The sequence below is a fragment of the Neofelis nebulosa genome, chromosome 1 (assembly GCF_028018385.1).
Source record: "Neofelis nebulosa isolate mNeoNeb1 chromosome 1, mNeoNeb1.pri, whole genome shotgun sequence".
NCBI lineage: Eukaryota > Metazoa > Chordata > Mammalia > Carnivora > Felidae > Neofelis > Neofelis nebulosa.
This window is the reverse complement of record NC_080782.1, coordinates 28,787,380-28,800,693: the sequence shown is the minus strand read 5'-3', so window position 1 is coordinate 28,800,693 and position 13,314 is coordinate 28,787,380. Positions and strand designations below refer to the sequence as shown.

The following is a 13,314-nucleotide window of genomic DNA, read 5'->3' as shown; positions in this document are numbered from 1 at the left end:
CAATCCCAGACTTTATCCTCTACTACAAAGTTGTAATCATCAAGACAGTATGGTACTGGCACAAAAACAGACACATAGACCAATGGAATAGAATAGAGAACCCAGAATTGGACCCACAAATGTACAGCCAACTAATCTTTGACATAGCAGGAAAGAGTATCCAATGGAAAAAAGACAAGTCTCTTTAGCAAATAGTGCTGGGAGAACTGGACAGCAACATGCAGAATAATGAAACTATACCACTCTTACACCACACACAAAAATAAACTCAAAATGGATGAAAGACCTAAATGTGAGACAGGAAACCATCAAAACCCTAGAGGAGAAAGCAGGCAACAACCTCTTTGACCTCAGCCACAGCAATTTCTTGCTCAACACATCTCCAAAGGCAAGTGAATTAAAAGCAAAAATGAACTATTGGGACCTCACCAAGATAAAAAGCTTCTGCACTGCAAAGGTAACAATCAACAAAACTAAAAGGCAACCGATGAAATGGGAAAAGATATTTGCAAATGATATATTGGATAAAGGGTTAATATCCAAGAACTTCCCAAACTCAACACCTGAAAAACAAATAATCCAGTGAAGAAACGGACAGAAGACATGAATAGACACTTTTCCAAAGAAGACATCCAGATGGCCAACATATACATGAGAAGATGCTCAGCGTCACTCATCATCAGGGAAGTACAAATCAAAACCATACTGAGATATCACCTCAGATTGGTCAGAGTGGCTAAAATTAACAAATCAGGAAACAACAGATGCTGGCGAGGATGTGGAGAAATGGGAAGCTTCTTGCACTGTTGGTGGGAATGCAAACTGGTGCAGCTTCTCTGGAAAACAGTGTGGAGGTTCCTTAAAAAACAAAACAAAACAAAACAAAAAAACAATAGAACTACTCTACGACCCAGCAATAGCACTACTAGGAGTTTATCCAAAGGATACAGGAGTGCTGATTCATAGGGGCACATATACCCCAATGTTTATAGCAGCACTTTCAACAATAGCCAAATTATGGAAAGAGCCTAAATGTCCATCAACTGATGAATGGATAAAGATGTGGTTTATATATATAATGGACTACTACTTGGCAATGGGAAAGAATGAAATCATGCTATTTGCAGCAACATGGATAGAACTGGAAGGTATTATGCTAAGTGAAATAAGTCAGTCAGAGAAAGACAGATATCATATGTTTTCACTCATATGTGGAACCTGAGAAACTTGACAGAAAACCATGGGGGAAGGGAAGGGGAAAAATAATTACAAACCTAGGCGGAAGGAGGCAAACCATAAGAGATTCTTAAGTACAGAGAATAAAATGAGAGTAGATGGGTGGGCGGGGAGAGGGGAAAGTGGGTGATGGGCATTGAGGAGGGCACTTGCTGGGATGAGCACTGGGTGTTGTACGTATGCGATGAACCACAGGAATCCACCCCCAAAACCAAAAGTACACTGTACACACTGTATGTTAGCCAATTTGACAATAAATTATATTTTAAAAAAAAGTCATCTGTGAAAATTTTAGCAATGTGAAATGTTAAATGTGAACCTGTATAGGAAGGTTTACATTGATGCAGCAAGGTTCTGTCAACCATATCCTGACTCATTGGGTTATTAGGCGATTTCTCCTTAAAAGATGGAAGTGCCCCCTCTCTCTTGCCACGACATGGCAAATGTGTTTTTTTTTAAAACTTTTTCTTAAAGAGTGAGTGCTGCATTGTTTGGATCCCAGAACATCTGGCTCACTGAGCCTGCAATAACATGCATCCTCACAGACAGAAGGTGAGCTGGGAGTTCAATATCAAAGAATCCTACACAGTGTGGCTCAGTCTCCACATGCGGTGGAGGCAAACATGTGAGAGACAGCTGCAGGACAGCTGGGGGCTTTTATCCTTGCAGCGCTCAGCCCAGGTACACAGCCCAACCCACTTTAACTCTCTCATTCCATTTTAGACGCTGGAGAAATCAGCACACTCTTAAGTGGCTGTTGTGGCGAGCTTGCTGTTCATCAAAAGAAAAGAAAAAAGACAGAACAAAAAGCCAAGTAGAGAGCCCTTCTATGCTAGAGAACTCCATTTCAGTGATGTGTGTTATGTTATTTTACTGTTCTAATGTAGCATTTTTAACACATCTCATAAAATTTTGCTCTAGAAGTGGTTTTGACTTTTCCCATATAACTTTTGTTTTGTTTTGTTTTTGTTTTTGTTGTGTGTGTATATGCTGTATGTTTAAGCTGGCCAAGTGTTGGAAACCTGGGAAAGTCATGTGTGAAGGTCAAGTGGGTCTTCTTGTCCTGGGGCTCCTGTGGGGGGATCTGGGTGGGCAGGGAGAATGCCAACCTTGGAAATCAACTGCTCCCCAGACACAGGAGGTGTTCAGATAAGTACTTCTGAGTTTCTTTCAAATGCAGCAGCCAGCTTTCTCTAAGAAATTTACACTTTTGTTAAAGGAGCTTTCTGGTTTTCGCCCAGCGTTTTGGTAAAAATTGCCAACATCCTTTGTTCGCTTCACGTTGTACAAAAGGATGTTTAAATTGATATTCTGTGTTAATTGGCACAGACTATAGTGAAGATTGGTAATTTCGCAAGTGCTCACTTTTAAAAATCTTAACCTGATGATGAAAAGGGAGTAAGTTTTGTTTTGCTGTTTTTGTTTTCACAAAATCATTTTTCACATGTTTTAAGCTGAACACAGTGATAGAATTCATAAATTGCTCTACTTGGGAAGAACATATATCAAAAAGCACAATCAGCTGAGCACCTGTCTTGATCAGGAACCTCCTCTTGAAGGAACCTCCTCATATTCTAGTGTTACTTCCTCTGGCTCAACAGCATGAGTGTGGGAACACCAGGACTGTCTATAAGCATGCCATCTGTTAATTAAGGTCAAAAAGAGAACCAGGAAGGGATGTGCTCTTTCAAGATTGAAATATACATGAGATATAGGAACCTACAGAGTATTACCCTATTTCAGAATTAGTACCTTATAAACATTTACATCTTTTGTGTCTACCAGCAATGTGCAATGGTGTGCAATAGGATGATTTCAATTAGTCGACACAAAATAAATAATTCAGGCCCTCTTAGTTACGGGGTTTTATTCTCCTTCATTACTAAAACTTTTAAAAAATGAATTGACTTTTCTTATCTTCACTTCCTGAAAACCATTTAGTCAATTCTCTGCAATCTGGATTCCGGACTCCCCAAAATTACTCTGGTAAAGATCACCAGTTATAAATACCATCTGCCAAGCCCAATGACCAGGTATCATGTTACTGAGTTATCCATCACCTTCCATACTTCCGTTGGGTGTCTCATCCATTCATAAACTTAACAATTGCCTACATGATAGTGACTTGCAACCCCTCCTGCATCTGCTGTTATCAGATTGGATGTTTTTGTCTGCATTTCCCACAGACATTTCAAACTCAACTTGTCAAAAACTATTTCATCATTTACCAAAAGAAAAAAAAATCTTCCCCTTCCCCTGTGTTCATTTTCCTGGATAGTACTGTTGTCACTCCAAGAGTACTGGATATTGAGCATTAGACATATTAAAAGCTCTGCAGGTGATTCTAATTTACAGCCAAGTTCACTGTGTAGGAGTTGGAAGAAGGATAATGAAGTTTATGTGACTTCTTTCAGAACTCTTAGTTCCCCAAGCATCTCTGGCTTTTTCCATATCCTTTCCCTGGGGGGTGGGGGTGGGGGTGGAATCTAGACTTCCACCTGGGACTTGGACAGTGTCTCTGCTGCTAACGGGTACCCAGACATAGACAGTCAAGGGGCAGAACACTGGCCCAAGGCCTGGCAATGTGACATCAGTGAGTAATACATTTCTTAGGTCAAAAGCACCCTGGTATTATTAGTGCCACTATGTGCTGGTAGCAACCTGCATATACTGCTTGAAAGTGATGGTGCCCAACTGCTCTTCATCCACAGCCTTGAACCTCTGCAGGGTCTCAAGGAGCTCTTCCTCCAGGGGGATGGGCCAAGGCATCGAGATTACTAATAGGAATTTCCGCCAGTCCACAAACGCTGAGTTAATTATTAATAAAGATGTTAACTCCTGCAACTAGAAGAAAACAGGAAATGCCATTGGAATATTTGTATGGTTCTCTCTTGAAGCTCTATTGCTTCCTGTTTCTTTGTAAGGCATTCAGATGGAGCAAAGAGGAGTTTATATTGGTGAATAGAGCCAGTTCTCAGGCTTGTTCCCCAACTCACACCAGACAGTCCCTAGACAGTGTTTCACTTTTTGCTTCCTTGACATTTGGGTTTTTTGCTTACTGTTACACAACGAATTTACACGTGTGACTTGACTCCAGTGATAGTACCTTTTTGACAGTGGAAGAATAAAGATTATAGAAGTGGCTGGGAAAGGGCCCTACAGCCAGTAGGGAGATACTATAGCCATTTTGTTTTCTGACACATCCTTAAGGAAGAGGGCAAGAACTGCCAGAATCATCTACTGTTACTGGTTAGGATCATTCCTTCCTGAAGTAACAGATACAAATTCACAGGCTGAGCCTTATAGTCTCCATAATGTTTCATTGACTATTAACATCATCATTCATTCTTTAAATGCTAAGCACGCACACGGTACATCTTACATTCAAGTTCATTTATATATTCATTCAAGTTTCATCGATTACCTACTAAATTTCAGACACTGTATAAGTACTGGTGATTTTTACTGTTTTTTATTCTTATTCTTATTTTATTTTATATTTAGTTACTTATTTATTTTTTGAGACAGAGAGAGACAGAGCATGAGCAGGGGAGGGGAAGAGAGAGAGGGAGACACAGAATCTGAAGCAGGCTCCAGGCTCTGAGCTGTCAGCGCAGAGCCCGACGCAGGGCTCAGGCTCACAAACTGCGAGATCATGACCTGAGCTAAAGTCGGATGCTTAACTGACTGAGCCACCCAGGCGCCCTTGTACTGGTGATTTTTAAACTATTGACTTAGGGGCGCCTAGGTGGCTTGGTCGGTTAAGCGTCCGACTTCATCTCAGGTCATGATCTCACTGTCCGTGAGTTCGAGCCCCGCGTCGGGCTCTGTGCTGACAGCTCAGAGCCTGGAGCCTGTTTCAGATTCTGTGTCTCCCTCTCTCTGCCCCTCCCCTGTTCATGCTCTGTCTCTCTCTGTCTCAAAAATAAATAAACGTTAAAAAAAATTTAAAAAAAAACAACAAACTATTGACTTAATCAAATAAGAAGAATTCTGAGTTTTGAAACCCAAACAAAATGGAAACTTACTTCAGTTTGAGTGAGGTGCATCCAAATACTAGGAAAGTTGTTTGTTCCAAGGTTCAGGGTTACTAAATCCAGCAGAATGTCAGTAAATGATTTATGTCCTATTATGCCTACAATACAATGAAAAATATTTTTTCAATTAGATTGTGTGACAGGGATTTTGTTTCTTTTGCTAAAATAGTACCCAAATCGGTATTTGTACAATCATTTTATTCATATTATTTAAAACTGTAAACTTTAGAGAAACAGAAGACATTTTAAAATGAAAATTATAATCAATTTCCTGATAAGCTCTCATTACTGTTTCTCAGCGAAGTCAAAATGTCTTTTTTTGGCTAGGTAATAAATCATTTCAGATTGGGCAAAATACTGAGACTTTATACTTTAATTTGGAAACTTCCTTCGACTTTGTGCTCAGAATAGGTCGATTTACAAAAGAAAAACAACTCTAGGTTTTCCTACATACAGTAGAGCACAAGAGCAAAATATTTTGGTGAGTATGGGATAAAGATGTCTCAAATACATGCAAATCAGAGATTTTTTTTAATGTTATTTTATATTTTTTAAAATTTGCATCCAAATTAGTTAGAATAGATTTGTTTTTTGTCAACTCAGGGACACTTGAGTTGTTAAACTACTGGATTGGAACTTATAATTTAATCATCTGGTTGGCTCAATATTCCAAAGTATTTCATAAAAGATCACCACACTTTAAATGCTTTGCTCTTATACACTAATCCATTTTATTCTGTCCAAAAGGGAAGTCTGTTTTGTCTGCCACTCATTTTAAATCTCATGCACATGCATTAAAAAAGAAATAGAGATTTGAGGCTTCTGGGAAGATGGCGGCATAGGAGGACGCTAAGCTCACCGCGTCCTGCGGATCACTTAGATTCCACCCACACCTGCCTAAATAACCCAGAAAATCGCCAGAAGACTAGCAGAATGGATTCTCTTAAGCCAAGCGTGGATGAGAGGCCCATGGAGGAGGGTAGGAAGGGCGGAGAGGCGGTGCACACTACACGGACTGGCGGGAGGGAGCCAGGGCGGAGGGGTGGCCCACTGGCCAAGCAGAGCCCCAGGGTCTGGCTTGCAAAAGCGGAGGGGTCGGATGGAGTGTTCGCATAGCTAGGGGGACTTAACATCTGGAAGGTTATATGTTAACAGCTCTGCTTGGAGAGTGGGAGGGCTGGAGGACAACTGGAGGGAGAGTTGTTGAGCCCCGGATGACAGAGCTCAGCTTGGCAGGGAACAAAGGCACTCGCCAGTGCCATCTCCCTCACCCATCCCCCAGCCAAAATCCCAAAGGGAACTGGTTCCTGCCAGGGAACTTGCTTGCACTGCACAACCACCCAACACTGTGTTTCTGTGGATCCATCCCTCCGGAGGCTGGTCTGACTCCCTCCTGGTGCCACAGGGCCCCTCCCGAAGTGGATCACCAAAGGATAAGCAAGCTGAACCTGCCCCTCCTGCCCCCCTGCACCTTGCCGATCCACCCCAGCTAATATGCCAGATCCCCAGCACCACAAGCCTGGCAATGTGCAAGTAGCCCAGATGGGCCACGCCACCCCACAGTGATTCCTGCCCCTAGGAGAGGGGAAGAGAAGGCACACACCAGTCTGACTGTGGCCCCAGCGGTGGGCTGGGGGCAGACATCAGGTCTGACTGTGGCCCCACCCACCAACGCAAGTTATTCAAGACAGCACAGGGGAAGTGCCCCGCAGTCCGGCACCACTCCAGGGACTATCCAAAATGATGAAAAGGAAGAATTCCTCTCAAAAAAACATCCAGGAAATAACGACAGCTAACGAACGGATCAAAAACAATTTAAACAATATAACAGAAAGTGAATTTAGAATAATAGTCATAAAATTAATCACTGGGCTTGAAAAAAGTATAAAGGACAGCAGAGAATCTCTTTCTACAGAGATCAAGGGACTAAGGAACAGCCAGGAGGAGCTAACAAATGCTATTAACGAGCTGCAAAATAAAATGGAGATGACCACAGCTCGGATTGAAGAGGCAGAGGAGAGAATAGGTGAACTAGAAGATAAAGTTATGGAAAAAGAAGAAGCTGAGAAAAAGAGAGATAAAAAAAATCCAGGAGTATGAGGGGAAAATTAGAGAACTAAGTGATGCACTAAAGAGAAATAATCTACGCATAATTGGTATTCCAGAGGAGGAAGAGAGAGGGAAAGGTGCTGAAGGTGTACTTGAAGAAATCACAGCTGAGAACTTCCCTGATCTGGGGAAGGAAAAAGGCATTGAAATACAAGAGGCACAGAGAACTCCCTTCAGACGTAACTTGAGTCCATCTTCTGCACGACGTATCATAGTGAAACTGGCAAAATACAAGGACAAAGAGAAAATTCTGAAAGCAGCTAGGGATAAACGTGCTCTAACATATAAAGGGAGACCTATAAGACTCGTGACCGATCTCTCTACTGAAACTTGGCAGGCCAGAAAGGAATGGCAGGATCTTCAATGTGATGAACAGAAAAAATATGCAGCCGAGAATCCTTTATCCAGCAAGTCTGTCATTTAGAATAGAAGGAGAGATAAAGGTCTTCCCAAACAAACAAAAACTGAAGGAATTCATCACCACTAAACCAGCCCTATAAGAGATCCTAAGGGGGATCCTGTGAGACAAACTACCAGAGACATCACTACAAGCATGAAACCTACGGACATCACAATGACTCTAAACCCATATCTTTCTATAATAACACTAAACGTAAATGGACTAAATGTGCCAACCAAAAGACATAGGGTATCAGAATGGATAAAAAAACAAGACCCATCTATTTGTTGTCTACAAGAGACTCATTTTAGACCTGAGGACACCTTCAGATTGAAAGTGAGGGAATGGAGAACTATTTATCATGCTACTGGAAGTCAAAAGAAAGCTGGAGTAGCCACACTTATATCAGACAAACTAGACTTTAAATTAAAGGCTGTAACAAGAGATGAAGAAGGGCATTATATAAAAATTACAGGGTCTATCCATCAAGAAGAACTAACAATTATAAATGTCTATGTGCCGAATACGGGAGCCCCCAAATATATAAAACAATTACTCACAAACATAAGCAACCTTATTGATAAGAATGTAGTAATTGCAGGGGACTTTAACACCCCACTCACAGCAATGGATAGATCATCTAGACACACAGTCAATAAAGAAACAAGGGCCCTGAATGATGCATTGGATCAGATGGACTAGACAGATATATTTAGAACTCTGCATCCCAAAGCAACAGAATATACTTTCTTCTCGAGTGCACAGGGAACATTCTCCAAGATAGATCACACACTGGGTCACAAAACAGCCCTTCATAAGTATACAAGAATTGAAATCATACCATGCATACTTTCAGACCACAATGCTATGAAGCTTGAAATCAACCACAGGAAAAAGTCTGGAAAACCTCCAAAAGCATGGAGGTTAAAGAACACCCTACTAAAGAATGAATGGGTCAACCAGGCAATTAGAGAAGAAATTAAAAAATATATGGAAACAAACAAAAATAAAAATACAACAATTCAAACGCTTTGGGATGCAGTGAAGGCAGTCCTGAGAGGAAAATATATTGCATTCCAGGCCTATCTCAAGAAACAAGAAAAATCCCAAATACAAAATCTAACAGCACACCTAAAGGAAATAGAAGCAGAGCAGCAAAGACACCCCAAATCCAGCAGAAGAAGAGAAATAATAAAGATCAGAGCAGAAATAAACAATATAGAATCTAAAAAAAAACTGTAGAGCAGATCAACGAAACCAAGAGTTTTTTTTTTTGAAAAAATAAACAAAATTGATAAACCTCTAGCTAGGCTTCTCAAAAAGAAAAGGGAGATGACCCAAATAGATAAAATCATGAATGAAAATGGAATTATTACAACCAATCCCTCAGAAATAAAAGCAATTATCAGGGAATACTATGAAAAATTATATGCCAACAAACTGGAAAACCCTGGAAGAAATGGACAAATTCCTAAACACCCACACACTTTCAAAACTCAAACAGGAGGAAATAGAAAGCTTGAACAGACCCATAACCAGTGAAGAAATTGAATCAGTTATCAAAAATCTCCCAACAAATAAGAGTCCAGGACCAGATGGCTTCCCTGGGGAATTCTACCAGACATTTAAAGCAGAGATAATACCTATACTTCTCAAGCTGTTCCAAAAAATAGAAAGGGAAGGAAAACTTCCAGAGTCATTCTATGAAGCCAGTATTACTTTGATTCCTAAACCAGACAGAGACCCAGTAAAAAAAGAGACCTACAGGCCAATATCCCTGATGAATATGGATGCAAAAATTCTCAGTAAGATACTAGCAAATCGAATTCAACAGCATATAAAAAGAATTATTCACCATGATCAAGTGGGATTCATTCCTGGGATGCAGGCCTGGTTCAACATTTGCAAATCAATCAACGTGATACATCACATTAATAAAAGAAAAGATAAGATCCATATGATCCTGTCAATCGATGCAGACAAAGCATTTGACAAAATTCAGCATCCTTTCTTAATAAAAACCCTCGAGAAAGTTGGGGTAGAAGGAACATGCTTAAGCATTATAAAAGCCATTTATGAAAAGCCCACAGCTAATCTCATCCTCAATGGGGAAAAACTGAGAGCTTTCCCCCCGAGATCAGGAACACGACAGGGATGTCCACTCTCACCGCTGTTGTTTAACATAGTATTGGAAGTGCTAGCATCAGCAATTAGACAACAAAAGGAAATCAAGGGATCAAAATTGGCAAAGATGAAATCAAGCTTTCACTTTTTGTAGATGACATGATAGTATACATGGAAAATCCAATAGACTCCACCAAAAGTCTGCTAGAACTGATACATGAATTCAGCAAAGTTGCAGGATACAAAATCAATGTACAGAAATCAGTTGCATTCTTATACACTAATAATGAAGCAACAAAGACAAATAAAGAAACTGATCCCATTCACAATTTCACCAAGAAGCATAAAATACCTAGGAATAAATCTAACCAAAGATGTACAAGATCTGTATGCTGAAAACTATAGAAAGCTAATGAAGGAAATTGAAGAAGATATAAAGAAATGGAAAAACATTCCGTGCTCATGGATTGGAAGAATAAATATTGTTAAAATGTCAATACTACCCAAAGCTATGTACACATTCAATGCAATCCCAATCAAAATTGCACCAGCATTCTTCTCGAAGCTAGAACAAGCCATCCTAAAATTCATATGGAACCACAAAAGGCCCCGAATAGCCAAAGTAATTTTGAAGAAGACCAAAGCAGGAGGCATCACAGTCCCAGACTTTAGCCTCTACTACAAAGCTGTAATAATCAAGACAGCATGGTATTGGCATAAAAACAGACACATAGACCAATGGAATAGAATAGAAACCCCAGAACTAGACCCACAAAAGTATGGCCAACTAATCTTTGACAAAGCAGGAAAGAATATCCAATGGAAAAAAGACAGTCTCTTTAACAAATGGTGCTGGGAGAACTGGACAGCAACATGCAGAAGGTTGAAACTAGACCACTTTCTTACACCATTCACAAAAATAAACTCAAAATGGATAAAGGACTTGAATGTGAGACAGGAAACCATAAAAAAACTAGAGGAGAAAGCAGGAAAAGACCTCTCTGACCTCAGCTGCAGCAATTTCTTACTTGACATATCCCCAAAGGAAAGGGAAATAAAAGCAAAAATGAACTATTGGGACCTCATCAAGATAAAAAGCTTCTGCACTGCAAAGGAAACAATCAACAAAACTAAAAGGCAACCAACGGAATGGGAAAAGATATTTGTAAATGACATATCAGACAAAGAGCTAGTATCCAAAATCTATAAAGAGCTCACCCAACTCCACACCCAAACAACAAATAATCCAGTGAAGAAATGGGCAGAAAACATGAATAGACACTTCTCTAAAGAAGACATCCGGATGGCCAACAGGCACATGAAAAGATGATCAACGTCGCTCCTTATCAGGGAAATACAAATCCAAACCACACTCAGATATCACCTCACGCCAGTCAGAGTGGCCAAAGTGAACAAATCAGGAGACTATAGATACTGGAGAAGATGTGGAGAAACGGGAACCCTCTTGCACTGTTGGTGGGAATGCAAACTGGTGTAGCCCCTCTGAAAAACAGTGTGAAGGTTCCTCAAAAAATTAAAAATAGACCTACCCTATGACCCAGCAATAGCACTGCTAGGAATTTACCCAAGGGATACAGGAGTACTGATGCATGGGGGCACTTGTACCCCAATGTTTATAGCAGCACTCTCCACAATAGCCAAATTATGGAAAGAGCCTAAATTTCCATCAACTGATGAATGGATAAAGAAATTGTGGTTTATATTCACAATGGAGTACTACATGGCAATGAGAAAGAATGAAATATGGCCCTTTGTAGCAACGTGGATGGAACTGGAGAGTGTGATGCTAAGTGAAATAAGCCATACAGAGAAAGACAGATACCATATGTTTTCACTCTTATGTGGCTCCTGAGAAACTTAACAGAAACCCATGAGGGAGGGGAAGGAAAAAAAAGAAAAAAAAGAGGTTAGAGTGGGAAAGAGCCAAAGCATAAGAGACTCTTAAAAACTGAGAACAAACTGAGGGTTGATGGGGGGTGGGATGGAGGGGAGGGTAGGTGATGGGCATTGAAGAGGGCATCTTTTGGGATGAGAACTGGGTGTTGTATGGGAACTAATTTGACAATAAATTTCATATAATAAAAAAAAGAAGTAGAAAAACAAGATAAATAAATCTGCTTTAAAAATATCTGTCTAACCCCTCTGACAGAAGTACCTTCTAGAGTCAGGAAAGGCTCCTACATGTATTTGGATATTTCAGGTCCAGAGTAATAGCTATCCTTCCTTGTTTAGAAATAAAAAGAGTATAACATAGATGTAGCATTTCATATTTTTGTTTTTGCACCTGAATTTTTAGTATTTATAAAATTCCAATGTGAACTTTATCATTTCTTCTAGCCTTTAAGAAAATGCATGAATACTTTTAAAATATCAGTGGTTCAGGCCAAATACATAATTTTGAGATTTGGAAGTTAATTTTCTGGGTGGCAAGAGCAGACTTTTTCTTTGATATGACTGGACATCTGATAGGTTGTTCAGAAATAAATTCTCTATCCTTTTTGATCAAACCTGAGCATCCAGTTTTATAGAGATGAGAAATTTTTCCCAGGTAGTAGAATTTTCAGTAAAATGAGCTTTATTTTCAGTAAAAAACACATTGGTTTTTAGATAAGTTAAAAATGAATCATTCATGAGGTGCCTGGGTGGCTCAGTCCATTAAGCATCCAACTCTTGATTTCAGCTCAGGTCATTATCTTGTGGTTGTGGGACTGAGCCCCATGTCCAGCTCTGTGCTGGGTTTGGAGCCTGCTTGGAATTCTCTCTTCCTCTCCCTCTGCCCCTTCTCTGCTCACATGTGCATGCACACACACACACTCTTTCTCTCAAAATAAACAATAAACATTTTTTTAAAAAGGAAAGAAATCATTCATGTTCCTCAATATGAAACTGTAAATAAAATCTATTTTATGAAACCATGAAGAGTCTCTAAGTATTTAAAAATTCTGAGAGATATGCAATATATTTCCACTGTCTTTAATAGCTATGGTGCAAGCAAAGTGTTGTAAGATAATAGTTCCAGCTTACATAGGAATTGATCTGGTGACCGTAGTGCGAAAGGTGAAACTATTTTAATATTTGACCTTGTCATTACATATGCCCCAAGGCATATGGCAATATGATCTTCACATAAAATGGGATAACACAAACATAAACTTAGAAATTTTATTCATGGGGGGTGCCTGGATAGATCATTCGGTTAAGCATCTGACTCTTGATTTCAGCTCAGATTTTGGGCCCAAAGTTGAGCTCCATACTCACAGCTCAGAGCCTGCTTAGGATTCTCTCTCCCCTCTCTTTGCCTCTCCCCCCTGCTTACACGCATGCTCTCTCTCTCTCTTTCAAAATAAATTAAAAAAAAAAGAAATTGTGTTCATTGATTTAAAAAAT

The 13,314-nt window shown here is 39.9% G+C and overlaps 1 protein-coding gene across 1 annotated transcript in view; it reads right to left on the bottom strand.

Moving 5' to 3' along the window:
• The window catches only part of SPEF2 (sperm flagellar 2), a 185,664-nt gene that overhangs the window by 27,907 nt on the left and 144,443 nt on the right, over positions 1 to 13,314 (bottom strand). The window contains exons 31-32 of the mRNA XM_058717266.1: positions 5,265 to 5,371; positions 3,898 to 4,080 (exon numbers count right to left, since the gene is read on the bottom strand). Coding sequence (XP_058573249.1) covers positions 3,898 to 4,080; positions 5,265 to 5,371 — 290 coding nt within the window. The remainder of the gene's footprint in view (positions 1 to 3,897; positions 4,081 to 5,264; positions 5,372 to 13,314) is intronic.